At 40.9% G+C, this 17,725-nt stretch overlaps 1 protein-coding gene and 1 long non-coding RNA gene across 7 annotated transcripts in view; one reads left to right on the plus strand and one right to left on the minus strand.

The window, feature by feature from the left end:
- negr1 (neuronal growth regulator 1) overlaps positions 1 to 3,910 on the minus strand; it is a 243,195-nt gene extending 239,285 nt beyond the window's left edge. For all 6 annotated transcript variants that reach the window (XM_084676263.1, XM_084676262.1, XM_084676268.1 and 3 more), the window contains exon 1: positions 3,550 to 3,910. In XM_084676263.1, the coding sequence (XP_084532389.1) occupies positions 3,550 to 3,719 (170 nt within the window). In that variant the 5' untranslated portion in view covers positions 3,720 to 3,910. The remainder of the gene's footprint in view (positions 1 to 3,549) is intronic.
- On the plus strand, positions 3,093 to 17,399 carry LOC146254869 (uncharacterized). Its single transcript, XR_014731512.1, has 3 exons — positions 3,093 to 3,315; positions 16,992 to 17,094; positions 17,286 to 17,399. It is a non-coding gene; the product is annotated as an uncharacterized LOC146254869 (long non-coding RNA).
- The last annotated feature ends 326 nt before the right edge of the window (positions 17,400 to 17,725 follow it).

Consider the following 17,725-nt stretch of genomic DNA (forward strand, 5'->3'; position numbering starts at 1 on the left):
TGACTTTGGCTATTTGGTGAAGTTAAGCCCTCTAGAACGAGTTCAGAGTATCTGCAAAGGTGCCACAATCCTTAAGGCTCATGTTGCAGGGTGTACATTGGTTCTCTGTAGTCCCAGAAAACTTTTAAGGCCACTCCAGACATCACACATCTGTCCATATTGATTTTATATTTTCCACCTTTTCTTTAAGCTATTTTAGCTTCCTTAATTAGCTTGGGGCCTACTTCATTTTATCACATTGATATATTTTCCACCTATTTTATCTTCCTTAATTTGCTTACTTAATTTTTATGTGATTTTAATTTCTTTAATTATCCAATATTTATTATTAGAACATATTTTCAAATATTATACCTTTTCTATATAATTGTGTCATCAAACATCACATCTTGCCTCGCAAACCATTCAAATATCTTGTTGCGATCTAGTGACACTGCTTTTCAATTCGCTAGGTGGCGCTGTCAGGGTCCTAGAACTGCGGACTTGAAACCGCGGTCCTGAAACTGCAGCTCTCCGACTCTCCGGGGCTTCCGGGGTCTCCGGCTCTGCAGGTTCATACTATTGAAATCATTTGCTTCCTTCTTAGTTCTGGCTGCACTGAAGCAATGATCCTGTTGTGGAATACTGCCCTCTCTGGCAGCCAGTGGCGATTTTAGACTCTTTTTAGAGCATACCAAAATTTAATCTCAGCACCCCTAAAAATAATAATAATAAACAATTAAAATAATTGAATTATTATGAATTATTATTATCTTAAATAGGTTTTTGTGCTCTAACGTGTTAAAACAATGTTTATTTATTGTTGACACATCATTATAGCTTAATTTGATAGTTCTTAATTTGAAGATTCTTAGTTTTTTCATTCATTCAATTTTTGCATAATAATAAATACATCTAATAATGCTTATCCAGTGAAATTAGTGCTTTATTGGCAAGGGGGTTGAACACTTTTACAAGACACTGTATCCATTTCACATTCTCATTGGCGGCTGAGGCCCCCTAAAGGTTTGAGAATTGCCCCTGCTGGCAGCTGCACTTGTTTGTTGTAGTGATTCAAACCACAGAGATGATCTCTGGCCCAATGAACCATAAGAATTCAGACATAGCTTCTGTCTCTGAAATGAAGCATTTCAGATTGACACCAGTGAATTTTATTACTCTAAAGAGAGGCTGTTTGAGTCATAAATTAGATGAACATTAGCCTGGTCCTAACCACACCCTCGCACATTTCATTTGTACAGAGGGTCTGGGATCGCTCCATTGACAAGGGTTAACTTCCTTGAAGGCGGGTACTCTGTTGAAGTTTAAAATAATTGGATGTCCCCAGAGCCATTCTGATCTGCCATAACGATTCGCTAGCGTTAACCTTAGCCAACTCCTTCACCGCTACTATAACGGAGCTAGCTGCCATAGTGGGAAAATCTAACTTTTCCCGAACCCTGTGGGGAGGAGGGCCACAACATCATAGCCACCAACAAAACTTGTTCTTGCTCCGGCTTTAACTTATAGATATTCTGCAGCGTTGCCACAACAGGCCAAAAGGGTTCGCTCGCATCTTTATCCGCCGCCATTACTGAACTACAACTCAAACAAGCGCACGACAGCAACTTCATCTTTCTCAGCCACTCCCTCTGTTCGCCAATTGGACCACCAAAAATGTGGTTCGCAAAAACCGACTAAATGAAAGGAGCTTGGCTCTGCCCTCCTACGTACTTCCGCTCAATTTGGATTTTGCTTCTGTACTAGGTCTGGGAGTTTGACTTTGAAGTCGGTTTTCAGAAGAAAAAAAATGTGTAGGTCCAATCAGCAAACAGAGGGAGTGGCTGAGAACCATGACGTTAATGTCGTGCACTAGTTTGAGTAGTTCAGTAATGGCGGCGGAGAAAGATGCGAGCAAAGTTATTCTGCGGTTGTGGCAATGCTGCCGAATATCCATAAGTTAAAGCCGGAGCAAGAACATTTCTTGCTGAGTTTTGTAGGTGGCCATGATGTTGTAGCCCTCCTCCCCGCGGGGTTCGGGAAAAGTTTGATTTTCCAGCTACGGCAGCTAGCTCCGTCACAGTAGTGGTGAAGGAGTTGGCTAAGACGAACGCTTGCGATTGGCTATGGCAGATCAGAGTGGCTCTGGGCAGATCAGAGGACCCGCCTTCAAGGAAGTTAACGCTTGTCAATGGGGCGATCCCAGACCCTCTGTACAAATGAAATGTACGAGTCTGGTTAGGACCAGGCTAGGAGGGCAGAGCCAGGCTAGATGAACATAGCCATTGGTCATGAATAGGGTTGGATATCAAAAACTGGTTCAATTTCATAACCGGTTCCCAATTTCCATTTCTATGTCGACATTTCAATTCCTTATTTCGGTTCCTAATTTTATCACGAAGCGTATTACGATTCCTTGTTGGTATTTTTCCATGATAAAATTGCTAATTTTTAAGAGATTTCTTCCGCACTGATGCTTGTAGGCTACTCCCCCGGTTGAGCCTTTCATATGGCTATAGACTGATTGGTTGACTTTACAGCTCAAATATAGGCTGAAGACAAAAGGTTTCTGGCCTACTGCCTCTTTATGGCCGAGTCGAGCACAAGAAAAGTCAAAATTGCAACAACAAAAAAATCTAAAAAATATGTATCTGTCTGAGAGCTACAAGATATTTTATGGCGAAATATGGGTTAGGGGTTAACCCTAACCCTTATATTTGTTCTTTTTGGGGGGGAATAGGAAAAAAGATTGGATAATCTTCTGGATTCGAAATGTCTAGTCACACTTGAAGTCACAAATAATTTGGACAAAGCAAAAATACATAATTTCCTCAATGGGCTTCAATGCGTCTTCAAGACACGCCCATTACAACCTGATCTGTTTGGAAAGCACTGGACGTTTGATATACAAAGCTATGAATTGTCGTTTAATCGTCATGGTACACCACGCCAAGTTTACCATATGTAGCACTAGCTTTATTTAAAACTATAAAACTAACATAAGAAATCAATAGAAACACAAGAAAATTCAACTCAAATGACAAACATTGTTTGATTCAGGGATGTGAAAGCTATCACATAAATTCGATTACAATACACTACGGAGGGTTGGGCAATCATTTGTAGGTTAACAACACAAAGGTTACACGCATCGCATGCAATCCAAATTTAACGGTTACCCATGTATGTGCGTATTCAGAACAACATAGCCTACAACCCACATTCATGAATAGCCAAATACAAAGCACGGATACATCATCTTCCTCGACATTGAATGGTGGAAAAGACGGCGCTAGGGTTTGCTGCTGTACGCAGTCCACTGCTATAGCTTACTGTGTAAGTATCCTTCAAAAGCTAAAACAAGAACTCAATTGGTGGAGATAAACACCCGCCCCACGTAAGTCGCGCGGTGAAGATGACCCACTTTACTACTGCCGCCTATATCTTTATATAAATCGGGGGAGTATTTAATATGTATTATTGCTGTTACGGTCCTTCATAAGCATGGCGCTGTAACTCGGGTTTCGTCGATGCAGACCAGAGGCTCAGTTGTTTTGCATGTTTTCTTACCTCAGAAGAGCCGTGTCGCCTTGTCTGCTCACCACACTTTCAATCGAAGAATAGTCCACAGTTTGTCCCGCGGGCAAGCAAGACGGCAGAAAGCAGCACAGACTGAGAATTATTGCAGTAAGCCATTGACCAGAGACACAGGCATCCTGCACCGCAAACATTATGTCCATCACAGCTGGGTTGTTTATTTCCCAAGTCTTCTACAAAGAATAACCTCAACACAAATCAGATTTCCACGCGGTCCTTTTTACAACCCATAAAAAAATGGCACACCGTATAGTTTTCCTGGTTAGTTTTGTTGATACGTAGCCCACTGTACAAGAAAGTGTACCCTTCAGTGGCGTGCACACCATCTAGTGAAACTGTGATGTAAAATGGGAGCAGACCTAGCAGCAGACAACCCCCAGGCTCTGATCCTGTTGCCATGCGGCCGTTTCCCGGGCAACCTGTTCCCGTGGTTCGTGATAGATCATAAAATCTGGTATCCAGTGATACAACCACCCAAAACCCAGAAGCAATCCACATAATTTGATCAGGGGATCATCTTAAATCGATTCGGAAATGTTTATTCTGAGAGGAATTAAAACATTTAAAATGGAACGTTAAGTGAGAAATTCTTAAATGTTCTTAAATGGTTTTGTGTAGGATTATTTGACATGCTGTACAAATATTGATGCTTAATATTGTTTATATAATGTATATGCAGACAATTATCCTTCACATTTGTCCTCTGTGTCCCCTGTCATACATAAACATGCTCACCACATGAGTTAGCACAGTTGTAACCATGGAAATTACATATTTCTCATAGATGACTCCTTGATATCTCTCATTCAAGGGGTTTACATGCTGAGACATGACTGGTTAAGCCAATACCCCATTGTCCCATGGTTAACAAAACTCCTTCAGATTAGCATAATACATTTACAAAGAAGATGAAACAAAGATGAAAATGAGGGTACACTAAAGTAGCCAACAGTTGAATACTTAACTTTACACCATAAATTACTATTTGGAAATTAGAAATTTTTAGCAATAGATTTCATCTTAAAGACAGACTTTATTCTCTTTTTTTGTCTTTTTGAGGTTTCAATATTGAAATTACTTTAAATACAAAACTAATACCCTAAACCTTTCTGTTCATTAGTTTATAATTACAGTGCAATGACGATGATGATATGTGAAGACAATAAACAAAATAAATATGTTTGTATTATTCACAAATGAATGTCTGTGTGAGAGTTGCTGTAACAAATATAAGGTGCTGCTGTTCTGAGATGCACAGTGTTAGTCCCAGGTGTGCCAGTGTGTGTGTGTGTGTGTGTGTGTGGGGGGGGGGGGGGGGGGGGGGCATACTGATTGGGAAAAACAAAAAAAATTACTCCTAGGCAATGTACTCATGCAGGGTCTGGATAGCCTATGGATAGAAGCTTATCCTGAGTCTCAGAGTTGGCCTTGTGGATTCTACCCGACTGCAGCAGATAGAAGAGGTTGTTATCCGGGTGACTGGGATCCTTAATGATTCTTTAGGCCTTAGTCTTGCACCGTCTGCTGTCAATCTCTTGGAAGTGTGGGAGTGCTCCTCCTGTGATACATTCAACTGACCATACCACTCTCTGCAGGGCCTTGCCTTCCTGCATGAGGCTACTCCCATAGCACAGTGATGTTCTATTTCAGGATTCTCTCAATGGTGCATATGTAGAGATTACAGAGTATCTGGGGAAACTCTAAATGTCCTCATCTGAGGTGACACAGTCTATGCTGTGACATCCTCAGAAGTGTCTGTTAAATGTTAAATGACCAAGTCCTTGGTTATCAGTGATGAGTGCCTGTATTAGAATTTTAGGCTGTTTGTAAAATTAATGTGGTGTGATTTACTTTGTAAGGTTTCTAGGTACATTGATGAGGGACATCTTGTCACAAGTTGCAGCAGCAGCTTGCAGGAAAGGAGATAGGTCAAGAGGTTGTAAAGGATGTTAGACATGGTAGGAGAGTGGGTTTATCTGTCTCATTAAAGAAGCTGACAAAGGGTAGTTGACCTTTAAGAGAGTAGTTTTGGCCTGAGGAGGAAGCTTGGAGTCACAAGTCTTGGGGGGATCGATAGATTCAACAAGTGATTTTGTAGGGAAGAAGCCTGAGGCTGCTATATGACATTGTGGATGGACCAATGCCCTTTGAGAACTGTGTGCTATAACATGGTTTGTTGAAGGAGGTTCTTGGAAGTCCAGGGCCATCAGCTGAGTAGTGCTGGTGTCTACTGGATTTCCTGTTCCACTCTGGAATGCTAGATGGAGCTGTATGAAATTGTCGAGGATGTTGGGAGTTCAGGGCCATCAGCTGGGTAGTGCTGATGTCTACTGAATTCTCTGGTTCCAATCTAGAATACTAGATGGAGCTTTATGGTTGATCTTGTCTTTGTGTTACGTTGGATGGAGCGGTATGGAGATCAGAACATGTGAGACGCTGTTTGGGCATGCGCTACTTCTGATCTCATCTGATTCACGACCAGGTGGTTTTTTGTTTTTGTCTGATGTTTGTGTGTCGAAAATGATTATGTTGTGTAATGGTTATGCTGTTCAATAAACATGACTTTGTAATTCACCCACTTCAGTTTAAGGATTGATTCTCCAAGATCTTAACAGTGCCTGTGAACAGTGATTTTGTTTAAAACAACATTGAAGTTTGAATAATGATGCATATTGAAACGTTTTGTTTCCTGAAGTTGTTGAGGGAATTCTCATTTTTCTGTATTAGCAATTTGATCAGCTTTTTTGATAATGTATGGAGTCTCTTAGAGAGGCATAATAACGAATCACAGCAAAAACAGTAATGGGAATGCTATCTAGATTTAATTATTTACTGTGTCTTCTCAGTTACACTATCAGGGCTTGGAAATACAGTGACTTGCTAAAGTAGGCAAATGGCTAGAACATAACATTTCATAATACTTTCAGTAAATCAAACAGCTGCAAGACCCAGTAAAAAGTTATAGCTAGCAAACCAACATTAGCTAGCATTGCTAACGACATTGGCTAATTCAAGTTTGGTAGGCTGTCCTCAGGATTTGCAAGCTAGCTAAACTTACACAATATTTAAAATAATTTTGTAGACAGAACAATGGATTTTGCCACGCATGGGCCAACCAGTTCTCATTCCCAAGTTTTCAAATACCGACGCTTTGTCACGACCCTTGGTGTCAGATGCGGACGCACAGGGTACCCTTTCGTGTCAGTAGTTTCAACTGACTCCGATTTAAACCCATTCGCAGCAATATTGGACGCTTTGAGCATTATTTCCATTGGATAAAGGAAGGGTTGGATGCTATGGAAGCAAATCGTGACCAAAATTCAAATGAAAATGCATTTCCAGAAATCCATTTTCATTTTAAGAATGTGGCTGCATTATTTGACTCATAAATGAAATTAGTAATCAATCATCCTATCTACACAGTGACGATCTTTAGGAACTTATGATCTTCCTCAGATAACTCGCTTTTGTCAGTGTTTTTCTGTCATGAAGTCATGATTATATTGCTGCACCAGAACCTCTTCCAGACTAGCAACAGATCCGATTTGCCGTTACCCTTTGATGGTCTGCCTCATCAGTAGAGGTGCAACCACGGAGTGGTCCGTTGACCACCCACCCTAACAGGGTTTTGATCGCATATGGCCCATTATCCTGGCTGTTTATTATCTGCCAAGGGCTCTGTAGCTCTTGGCATATTTACACCAATCAAAAGACCCACATCGGCGTCGATTTTTCTCACACTGACTGGTTTCAGGTATGACCACCTCTAGATATCTTCAGGAGTCAATATATTTGCTCTTATGACAGGTATCCTCTTCTGAGTATACACCTTTGGAAGTGGAAGGAACGTGTTGCCGTCAAGGCTGCATACTTCCAGTCCAGTTAGCTCGTGGCACCGAACCAACTTCTCCTGGCCCATAGTATGTAAGAGGATGTGTGTGCTCTTACCTTCTGCATGCAACTGCTTCATGAGTTCCTCTGTGCAGAATGTTGCAGAGCTGCCAGGATCCAAAAATGCATATGCTGTTACGATCTTGTCACCTTTACTGAGTTTCACCTGTACTGGCACCACAGCCAGGATGCACTCATTACAAGCCCCAGTATCATCTCTGGCCGTCATAACCAGCGCGACTACGGCTCCTTTCTGTCTGTCCTTCCTTATGTCATCTGATGGATTATTGTTTTCTATATGCAGAATGGTTGGGTGTCGTCTTTGGCAGAGCTGACATGTTTGTCGTTGATTACAATGCTTACTAAGGTGTCCCTTGGTCAAACATCCAAAGCATAAGCCAAATGACTTTACAAACTTAACCTTCTCTTCATGCGGCTGGGCTTTGAGGCGTGAGCATGCACCCACGGAGTGCTCTTCTTCACAGAACATGCATCTATCCTCCTTCTGGGCGTCTTTCCTTGTTAGGTGAGCCAGCTGGCACCTCTGACATCATGGTAGCAAAACTGCTTCTGGGGCTCTTGAGCAGCTTGCTCTGTCTGTACTCTTTGGTAGTACTCGGTCGGTTCTTCCTAAGTACCACTGGGTCTTGTATGTCCCCTTATAAGGGATCTAACACGGTGGCTTAGGAAAAGGGGGGTTTGGCTCCAACACATGGCCTGCTACTGATCTTATGATTTGGCTTTGTGATAACAACATTTACACTTATCTTTCACTTCCAATTGGAGAGGTAGATGTGCTCCTTATTGGATACCACCTAGTACAGTATTTGGGAAAGGTCCAATTCCCACAACATGGTCAGAAATTTCACCTAATGAACTATCTGGGACCTTTAATGAAAATTATGAGGTAAAATATACAGATGAGAATATGCCAGTCAATAAGGATCATCCTTTTGAATGTAATCTATGGTACAGCGCTCTCAAGAGTAGGGTTAGAATACTGACTCCTAATTCTTGCTATGTGTGTTTCATGTTACCTCAATCAACCGAAGAATTGTTTCCCTATTGGACAGTTCCACTTCAAGGTCTTGAATGATTACCATCCATCTGCCTTCTCGCTTATCAGTATGTCTTGCAGAGGCATCCTTTGTTAGGTAAGCAACCTAATTCTAAGACCCCAGTACGACCAAAAATGTTGCATCTAAAAGCTCTCTCCCCATCATTCAGCTACCGTCGGCAGTCAAAGTCATATGACGACAGGTGATTCCCAGGGTCAAAAAGAAGCCTGCGTTAACGGCACAATTTTTTTTGTCACGTTAAAGTGAGATTGCGTTAACCTTGACAGCCCTAGTTATTATGCATTCTTTATTGAGGGCTCACATCATATTGCGTGAAGGTTGATCCTGGGCAGTCGAGCATATTTCCCAATGTGAATGGCAGACAGTAGGGCACTTGGTCTAATTTTTGCCACTCAGGGTCATTTTAGAAACACTTTTTCAACCCTGGGTGCACCAGGCAGTCACCCCATGAGTCTTCCAGTGGGCCTGGATACACCCATGAGGACCGTATATTGCACCTATAACATTGTGGAAGCCAGAAGGAGAGGATGAAGTAATATAGAGGCTTGTCGACATATAGGCTATACTTTAAACAATGAAAATTAGGGCTGTCCCCAACTAAGATTTTCATTGGTTGATCAAGACTCTACTAAAACGTCTGAAAATCGCCTAATCTAAAGTAAAAAAAAAAAAAAACGTACAAACATTTTCGCAATCTGACTCAATGGCTGCTGGACATTGCAGATTCAGCCGCTAATAGCCTACTAACAATGAGACTCGTATCACCAGTCCTGTTGTAACCGAATGCCAATGGTATTTAGTATTTCTTACAATGTACTACAAATTAAAAATATTGTTTGTTTAACATGCAAATCAACTTACGTAGAAGCTGAGTGGGGAACGGTGCAACAGAGAAATATTTTGTTGTCTTGGCCGGAAAAGATCATGTCTATTCTTATAATAGGCATTTTTCAACCCAGCACGTTAGCATGACCGAAGTAGGGCTAGGCCAACTTACGTTTTTCAGGTGGTAGGCTACATCACATTTGACGTTGGACTATGAAAAATTAACCGTTGTTGGCAGAGTTTGCATTCAAAGCTTTTCGAGTCACCCGGAACTTTGTAAATGTACTTTACAGTTTTTGTCCATTGCTTTGGCTCATTTCACAAAACAGAAATGACATTCTCAAAACAACACGTGCAAACCTCCAAACCGCTGGACACTTGTTCACAACAGATTGGAATTTTTCATTCCTTTAATCAAATTGCAATTGTATTAGCACATCCTTGTAAATGACAAGTGCAATTGCCTACAGTTTGCACACATTTCAAATTATTTAGCACATCTTTGAAATGATTAGGTATAATTGCCTTCAATTAGGCCAACTATCAATTGAAAATATCTTGCTGGTCTAAACTGACTGTTGTTTCTCAGTCAAGTGGTTGTTCTCTGCAAAACATATTGGCATAATTTCCTTGTGTACATCATCACCTGCACAATAGTTCACTCCACTGTCAAAATCTTTCAGGCACATAATACCATGAAAAAACATAATGGTATATACTGTAATATGGATCTCTTGGATCATCTGCTCAGTCATTGTGTGATCACCAATCACACAGTAAGTTTAGTTAGCTGACAGGAGCAATGCAGCAGTATAAATGCTTCCATCAAATATATAGAGCTTGTCCCAGGCCAGCTCGGGGGAAACATCACTGTTTGTGCTGCCATTTCAGAGAATGGTGTAGTCACCCACATTCCCAGTCTCTGCCCATACAATACCCAGACACTCCTGGTGTCCTTGGACCGCCTGCACTCCGATCTTATCCCTTTACATGAGAGAGGTTTGGTAGGGCCTACATTTGTCGAGGATGAGCAGGAGAGTGAGGACGACACCTAGTGAAACTCCAGCTTTGCTTTACTTTCTTACTGTATGTGTTTCCTTCTTGCCATGAAATGCACCCTCTGCAACTCTGACTAGGAAGGGGTCACATGCCTGAAAAGAACCATGGTTACTCATACTAGTCCCTTCAGTGTACAATAGGAATCATTTGATGCTGGGATATACAGAACAGACAATACTGGAGGTGCATTTCATGCCATGTTCACTGTAATGCACCCCCCTGCTAACTTTGACTAGGAAAGTGTCACTTGTCTGAAACTTACTGTGGTTACTCATACTACTAGTGTAGGTTATAAATAATGTTAGTTTTGATGTGCTTATTGTATGACAGTATATTGTGCTGTACACATTTCCTGTTACAGTAACCATGATGTATGGCAATTACAGTAACACTTTCCATTGCAGTAGTGCAATATGTGATGTGAAACCTTGTAGGCTACTTTTGAATTACTGTAATCTTTTTTCTGTTTGATACACATTTACATTTTACATGTATTCATTTAGCTTTTATCCAAAGCGACTTCCAAGAGAGAGCTTTACAAAAGTGCATAGGTCAATGATTCTAAACAACAAGATAACATTGTGCTTAGCCAAAACATGAAGCATACATTAAAGTATTGTTGCTTGCTTTTCTACAGGTACAGTTTTGCACTTTTGAGGTTCATGTTGTTTAGTTGTAACTTATTTGGCTACATGCTGTTATGGTTCTTCTCTTTGGCACTTACTGTATTTGGGTTTTTCACAATGTATGCATATGTTTTGGTTACCCGAAATGTTTGGGGCTATTGCGTTGTTGTGATCAGTGACCTTTGCACTCTTGTAAAGCTCTCTTGGAAGTCGCTTTGGATAAAAGAATCTGCTAAATGAATAAATGTAAATGTAGATTGAGACACATTGTATTCTGGAAACAAAACATCTACTACAGTAACTGTAGCACAGTGCACATAAGGGATATTTCTAAGGTTCATTGCCATACTGACAAAACATCTAAACATTTTGACCTGCAGTGTTTACACAATGCCAAAGGGACTTTTCATTTTGGGGGCACTGATTATTTGGATGAGAAAAGGATTTAGTTTTGACTGATAAGTTGTCTGTTTTAGGAAAGAGATGACCCTTTGCAGGTGTTCCATGGTGTTTTGCTGAACCATCTGGGTTATTTTGGCAAATGTATTTAAAGGTTTGAGAATGTTCTCTTTTTTCTCAAGAAATGAGCCAAAGCAATCGAGAAGGAACTTTTCATTTTGGGGGCACTGACAATTTATATGAGAAAATGATTTGGTTTTGAAACATGAGTTAACTGTTTTGGGTGAGATATGACCTTTTGAAGGTGATCAATGTAGTTGTGCTGAACCATATAGGCTATTTTGCAAAATGCACGTGGAGCTTTGAGAATGTAATTTCTGTTTCAAGAATAGAACCAAAGCAATGGAGAAAAACTGTAATGAAATGCTGCCATACCACAGATGTCGTTGCCATTTTGACTAATAACACCGACAAAGTAGGCTATGGCAGAGATTCTTGTTCTGCAGCCAATTGTGCTCGTGCCGTCTGCCATATACCAAACCAAAACAGTAACACCTTTTCTTTTTTTTTTTTTTTCACTTAATTTTTTATTTCAAAATTCACAGTTCACAATCAAAAATAATACGATAAACAAAAAACAAAACAAAAACCAAACAGAAAAAATTTGGCTTGGGAGTTACATTTCTCGCAGTACTTCTTTTCTCTTCATGTCTTCATCTAAGTAATTTGTGTCTGTCCATATTCCTCGTCGCCGGTTTTGGTTCTGAATATTGTCCATTTCTCCCACTTTTCTTCAAGCTGTGCTTGTTGTAGTCTTAGGCGGTGTGTCAGTTTCTCCATTACATAGATTTCTTCTACTATGTCTACCCATTCTTTCTAACACCTTTTCTTTTAAATAATATATTTTTAGAGTTGCTTCATTTGTCTTAAGTAATATAATCTACAATTTCTGTAGAACATTTTGTTAATTCAGTAATGAAGACACGCTGAAATCAGATCTCACACTGCCATACGGCAGCTTCGTTGACCAAGAGCATATCGACCAGAAAATCGACTAGTCGACTGAGTGGGGACAGCCCTGATGAAAATACATTATGCAATTTAATAAAAAGTCTCCTTGATAATTTGTGTTTTAAGGTGACCTGGAAGATTGATGAAAATAATCAGGTACCGTTTTGGAGCAAGGTATACACTTCTTATTTCCTGGCATAGTTGCCTTTGCTAAACCTTTGAGTCACCAACCCTGTACAAAAATGTCCCACATGCAAAGACACAGAGATGTAGACAGACTGAACAGTGGTCAAGGCTTGGCTACAGTGAGTTTGCTTCTTGATGTGTGATTCCAGCAGACTACAGGGTTTCCCACAGCACTTTTCAGTTAAGGCGGCCCCCCCCAGGGTTCTTGCAGGTTTCAGTAAGTCAAATTTAAGACCTTTTTAAGACATTTTAAGACCATAAAGATTGCAATTTAAGACCTACACAACGCATTACCCAAAAAATATTTAAATCAAAAGACATTCAGAAAAAAACATGTAATTTCTATGAATGGAATTCATTTAATTTAAAGCATACATTTAATTTACAGATAAAGCAATCACATTAGTAACCAAATTGAATATTTTGGGGGCAAAGTTTGCAGCGAGCCTCGTACCTGGAGCTGGGTACTGCTTAAACAATAGCGGAAATCACTGTGATCTAGCCATAGGTGTAGTTTTATCACCGCGTATGTACCAACACCAATAGGCTATCCTCCAGAAAGAAATACAACACACCGAACCAACGTTCTGAGGGCAGCGTTCTGCTGGTTTTGTTTGTAGCAAAGACTCGCTTTGTAGGCTACTACTCAATACTTTTTTGTTACCATGTAATAACTTTCTGCAGCCTGCATTTCTGGAAATTAACGAGGGTAAAACCTTTTTAAAACCTGACTAAATGAAATTTAAGACCTCGGATGAAAATATGGACGTTTTTAAGACGTTTTAAGGCCTTCAATTTAAAGTTCCGAATTTAAGACTCCGCGGGAACCCTGCCCCCCTAAGCAACACACGCCTGCCGCCTTAACTACGTAGTAAAATAAATATACAGGGGAGGATCTAGAGATTTTCATTCGGAGTGGCAATGGGGTGGCAGAAGGAAGTTGTTGGATGGCCTTCTGGAGGCGAATCAAACCCAAAGTAGGGGGGTACAGTACTCCCTATGGTAAATTATTAGGCTAGAACATTGTAGTTTAAATTAAACAGTAACATTAATATTATTGATTGAAATGTAAAAAAAATATTTTTCCATGGGAAGATTGAAGTTCATGTTGTTTAATTGTAACTTGTTTTCACTACATGCTCTTATGGTTCTTCCCTTTGGGACTGTTTTTTCACAATGTATGCTTCATGTTTTGGCTACCCGCAATGTTTGGGGCTATCTTGTTGTTATGATCAGAGACCTATGCACTTTTGTAAAGCTCTCTCTTGGAAGTCACTCAAATAAAAAAATGTATAATAATAATTGGGGTGGCAGTATTTTTTATTGGGGTCGCAGCTGCCACCCCTTGCCACCCCTTAGATCTGCCACTGTATTTATACATTTTTTTTTATAGCGATATCCGCCGTCTTACTCTGTCCAGTTTTCTCCCTTACGTTCCAAAAGTTGGAACGGAATAGGTTCTCAACAGAACGCATTAGTCTATCGCACACAGTGTTGGGGAGTAACGGAATACAAATTAACTGTATTCTACGGTGGCCCTGAAGTGTAAAACACACCCACTAATATGAGTGCATCCCCCAAAATGAAAACACTTCCCCCAAATACGAGTCAACTCCCCCCAAATAGGATGACTTACTCACTTCGCCCCAATACAAAGACACAGTCCCCCCCTCCCCCCCCCCTTACATAGTCTAGGCCTACCTACATACTACAGAGCTGCCAACTCTCACGGCAACGCCAAACGAGTAGCCAATCTAACATTGTAAACAGTAACGGACAACGTGCAGGGTAACGGAGTGAAGCAACATTGACGTGCAAACAGCCGTGTAAACTCGCCTTGTCTCTCCCCCAACTCCATGGCGAGAGTTACATTGAAGGGGGGGGGGGGGGGGGGGTGAAGTTAGCGCAAGGTCGCCCGGGGGGGGGGGGGGGGGGGGGGTGGACTTGCACCAAATCTCACGCCAAAGTTTTTGAAAAAGTTGGCAGCCCTGATACTACCCTCTTTTTGTACAATTTTTACTAAGGACGGTAGGCTACTCTTATGTGTTCATTGTCATCCTTATGAGTTGCTTAAGTGTTTTTCGATATATATATTTTTTAAGGATGAAAAAATCTATCTAGAAAAACTACGCTGGGCCTGCTGAACCTATACCTCTTCCACAGATACTGGTCAGGGATATGGAAGGCCGAGTTAGTCAAAATTAAATAAATAAATACATAAATGGGTAGATAAATACATACATATATATGGCTATGAAAAAATTCTGAAATTAAAAAAAGATGGCAATAAATATATAAATATTGTATTATATAATTATATAGCTGAATCCATTTACTGACATCAATAAATAAATACATTTATTTATATCCAAATTACGTTTTTGTAGAAACATTAATTAATTTCATGGGACTTTGATTTCCTAATACCACATTTATTTCCACATATATTTCCACACCACATTTATTTCTGTGCTGTATTTATTTCCGATCTCACATGCAAACGAGAGGGGCGTGGTTATCTTCAGACCAACGCAGCTGCACACAAGATTGAAGGCAGATTGGGACCCCTAGATTTGGTAGATAACGGAAGACATTAGTCATGTCAGAGATAGCATGCTGGCCTTATAGATCAAATTGATCAGCATGGCTTGTCAGGATATATTATTTTGGCACACATAGTACATTTTGTGGAGGTACTTGGCCGGATAAGTGCTCTACACAGAACATAGATATTGAAGTCTTAAATCGTTTTGAGACTTATCGAGCACTGTTCGTGTGCAAGATGTACAGGTAGTGGGGGGTGATTAGTGCCAGGTAATGTTAGCTAACACAGCTAGCAACCGTCGCTATGCCTAACAAAGAAGACAATCACTGCCATCGCTACATTGCTCTGCTATTATGTGGATAGCTCAGCCGATAAGGCACCTAGCTATAACTATCTAGCCTCACCATTATGCCATGCCGGTATTACCATTTAGTGAGATGAGACCTGAAGTGAAGCCAGACCATTCCAGACATTACCCATACCTTTGGATTTACAGTACTGCTTCAAATTGAAGTCAAGTTTTTTTAACGCTTTGGTATTATTGGCAATTTAAAGTTGCAACTAACCAAGACGTGTCCAGACCAAGACACATTCAACACGGTACACAATACCCAAACCCAGATATTATAATTTATGGAACTATTCAATATTAAATTAAACCATTACCATAAGACTCGTTTTAATGACCATTCAGTGACAAAACGGGATTGGCTGTTCAGGTCTGTGCCAATACATCACAACACTACTAGCTCTACAGTAGCTAGCTCTAGCTGAAATGGCCACACTGATGTCGTCCTTTTATTATTTTGCCAGCTAGCTAGTCGGCCAGCCAGCCAGTTGGCCCACAGTTGCCGACTTCGAGACCGGTGATAGCCAACATACCACCTGGGAAGACGTAGTTGTGGCAGTGATTGTTAACTTTGTCAGGTAAGAACTAAGAACCCACTTTACATTCTCTCACACAAACAAATACACACACACACACACTAGTCACACATGTTAACCCACTTTACGCTCTCACAAACAAATAAACACACACACACTAGTCACACCCAGCTAACACATGACGTTGCGGCAACGTTGCAAGTAGGTGCTCAGTTGGTAACCCGCGACGTTACCTTCTGGCAACGTCGTAGCAACGTTATAAAGGGGATGTTGCCAGTTGGTCCCATGGACAACGTTGCCACGACGTCGTACCTTGGTCGGCAGGTTACGTTATTTTTAGACCTGTGGGCAACGTTGCCGCAACGTCATGTGTTAGCTGGGTGTGACTAGTGTGTGTGTGTTTATTTGTTTGTGAGAGCGTAAAGTGGGTTAACATGTGTGACTAGTGTGTGTGTGTGTGTGTATTTGTTTGTGTGAGAGAATGTAAAGTGGGTTCTTAGTTCTTACCTGACTGACTGACTCCATTGGTACTAAGCATCCCGGGGGGGCCATATACTGTAGCTGGTTTTCACATAGTAATCACACTGAACTGAATTTGGCATCAACAACATGACTTGAATACCTTATCCTAGACCAATACATACATTTAAACAAATGGTATTGGCATTCACATGCCTCCCGAGACTACTGCTTAGACTACTTCTGTTTTGAAAAATAGACAAAAAATAGATTTGAATTCAGGTGCCGCGACGTCGTACCTTGGTCGGCTGGAAACGTCATTTTTCGGTCCGTGGGCAACGTTGCCGCGACATTGTACCTTGGTCAGCTGGTTACGTTATTTTATGGCTTATACGCAGTGTTCAATGTTCAAATTGGTGCTAACAATAAGTTCATGACTTCTAATTGCAGATGCTGTGATGAAGTGGAAGACGGGACTAGGAGAGAAGGCTGTGGAGCTCCTCACAGCGTAGACACTCAAACAAGCCCCGGCAGCCCATTCAAAACAAGCCAGGTGAATGAATAATGATGGCAGCTTCCCAATCCAACCTTTCACATGGTTATTTGACCAAAAACTAGAATCCCATAATATTTTTTTGATGATGTATATTATTCTAGATGTGATTTTTTAATGACTTGTATAGCCCCTTTCATACGTGCAATTACGTTGATAGGACACTAACTTATTTTGTGCTTCATTGTCAGGGCCAACAGACAGGACCTGTAGCGGGGACTGGCAGAAGATTTTCATTCACTGTTTCATTCACTGTATTCACTGGCACTTTGTTTGAAATAAAATGACTGAATGTTACATGGAAATGCTGCCTTGTTTATGATTAGCTTGAGTTAGGCAACACACCACACACACATAGTCCTCCTGAAGTTGGCTATGTAGCCTATAATACAAGAACAAGTAGCATTTGGGGCAAATTAGGTCTGCATATGAACCGCCCCAATATAAGCAATAGAATTGAGAAATATAGGTTAGTGATTAACGTCGCCGTTACGGACTGGCAACGTCGGAAAATTACGTTGCTAGGAGGTTGCGGTTACGGACTGGCAACGTCGGAAAATAACGTTGCGATGACGTCGCGGTTACGGACTGGCAACGTCAGAAGGTTACGTTGCTAGGAGGTTGCGGTTAC

The sequence above is a fragment of the Hypomesus nipponensis genome, chromosome 16 (assembly GCF_054491055.1).
Source record: "Hypomesus nipponensis isolate SF chromosome 16, ASM5449105v1, whole genome shotgun sequence".
Classification (NCBI taxonomy): domain Eukaryota; kingdom Metazoa; phylum Chordata; class Actinopteri; order Osmeriformes; family Osmeridae; genus Hypomesus; species Hypomesus nipponensis.